We start from the raw sequence: 1,999 nt of genomic DNA, 5'->3' as shown, positions 1-1,999 counted from the left end.
GACGTATGCGTATATTGAATGAGCACTGTACGGGCAACGGGAAGACCGCGCGGGTCGCTATAAAACTTGCTTACTTGACATGCGTGTGAGTACAAGGCTCCGGCCGCTGTATTGAATTCTCGAAAGCGGCATCATCAACATAACATGCATACGCACGTCACTCCGGTGAAACCGAGATATGAGAGCGCGCGAAGCCGTGTAGGTTAGAGTGTAGAAGACCGCGGTAGCAGTTGGATAAGCCTCTTGCGTACCGCAAGGAGATGTCGTAATCCCGTAATTTCATCACATCACATGTTTGGGAAGGGGCGGCGCTGCGGATGATAGATAATCATTGAGAACAGCGTCAGCATGTCGTAGCCAGGGAGGAAGGGCGATCCGCCCGTACATAGACATCAAATTCGCAAGCTTCATGGGAGAGACCACTCGGATTCTGATCCTGAGGGGTTGGCTGGCGTGCTTCCTCAGTTCAGCACATGCATGTTTATCTCGTGCATCCATCTCGCGGGATTCGATGGTTGCGCTCCAGTCAGACACTCAGAGGCATCAGTGACGACGAACATTGCCATGGGCGATTCCCAGAGGAGATTATACAGGTCACAGGCTAAGGTAAAACAGAAGAGTGTCCTTGATCTCAGAACTCCCCGATTGTCGGAGAGCCACTAAGAACAATCCGATACGATGTGCGAAGGGAATGCGCTAATGAGGTGCAGTCTCAGCAGCAAGAAATCGAAGTATACACCGGCGGACAGAGTGGAAAGACGAAGAACCGAAAAACGCGAAGAGCTCCAATCAACTCAAGCACGCATACCAAGATGTACATAGTCATTGAGTCCCCAGCACGGCAGACGCAGCAGAACGCGGAGTGATATCACACACGAACGGCTTCGGGATACTGCAGTAGAGACGGCAGATAAATGCAAGGGCGTAAGCGTTCAACACACAAGACGCAGCCGGGATGGTACAGACCTGATGATCCCGGGCCCCGCCTCCGCACCCGGCGGAACCTCCCTGCCACTCTCATCGCGCACAGGCGCGATGTCGAGCACCGCAAGCATGCATGCCGCATATATCCACAGCGACGACTCCGCTAGGTGCATCCCGGGGCAGATCCGCCGACCGTACCCGAACACCGTCGGCACGCAATCGGGCTCGCCGAGCCCTCCTGCGGCCTTCGGCAGGAAGCGCTCTGGCTTGAAGGTGAATGGGTCAGAGTAGATGGTCTCGTCGTGCATTATTCCCCTGTAATATAGCGCAGAAAGAATGAAGGTAAGCGGAGCTCGCACAGAACTATGAAGGTATGCACCAGATGTTCGCAAGCACGGTGGATCCTAGAGGAATGGTGAGCATCCATGGCGAGAAAGAGCGAGGCATGACGCACCAGCAGGGATGTCGTAATTACTGTATTGACCGTCCTCCATCGCCCGATGCGGGAGGCCTGCCCCCATCATCTGTGAGCTTAATCTTGCAGACATAGTTGTGATGCGAAGGAAAGCATACCAAGAGGTGCAACAGTCCAGTATCTCAACGTCTCCTTGACGCATGCTCCGATATACGGAAGGTCCACCATGTCCGCAAACGTCGGGAGGCGGTCGCTGCCAACGACTTTGTCGATCTCCTCCTGCGCACGCTTCTGCGCATCCCTATGCAAACACATCAGCAGGACGAACGCTGTCAGCCCGGCAATAGTCTGCCGGGAAGGGATATCAGGAGAGGTTGAGACGGAAGAATAGAATGTGGGGCACGTACCGTGTCCGAGCCACCGGTGTAGAGGCTCGCCGCAGACCACATGATCTCCTCCTCGCTCGTGTCTGTATTTGGTTTCGAGGTGTGGCTGCGAAGGTGAGAAGCGACGTAGGAGTCGGGTGCATCCTCAGCTGCCTACGATGGGTAACTACAGGAGTTACACTGGGTGACACGGTGAAAAAGTTACATACAAGTGCCGCCTTCACCGCATTGAATGGTATACTAGCGAGATCGTCAAGGTCTTTTCGCCACTGCA

General features: G+C 54.5%; 1 protein-coding gene across 1 annotated transcript; it reads right to left on the bottom strand.

The window, feature by feature from the left end:
- Positions 1-822: 822 nt before the first annotated feature.
- On the bottom strand, positions 823-1,788 carry DICSQDRAFT_176022 (cytochrome P450; the record flags this gene model as incomplete). Its single annotated transcript, XM_007371833.1, has 7 exons — positions 823-892; positions 967-1,239; positions 1,304-1,328; positions 1,379-1,435; positions 1,498-1,640; positions 1,668-1,687; positions 1,747-1,788. The coding sequence occupies 7 exons, from the start codon at positions 1,786-1,788 to the stop codon at positions 823-825; spliced, it is 630 nt and encodes a 209-aa protein (XP_007371895.1).
- Between the last annotated feature and the right edge of the window lie 211 nt (positions 1,789-1,999).

The sequence above is a fragment of the Dichomitus squalens genome (genome assembly GCF_000275845.1).
Source record: "Dichomitus squalens LYAD-421 SS1 unplaced genomic scaffold DICSQscaffold_347, whole genome shotgun sequence".
NCBI classification, from domain to species: domain Eukaryota; kingdom Fungi; phylum Basidiomycota; class Agaricomycetes; order Polyporales; family Polyporaceae; genus Dichomitus; species Dichomitus squalens.
This window is presented reverse-complemented; position numbering and strand designations above follow the sequence as displayed.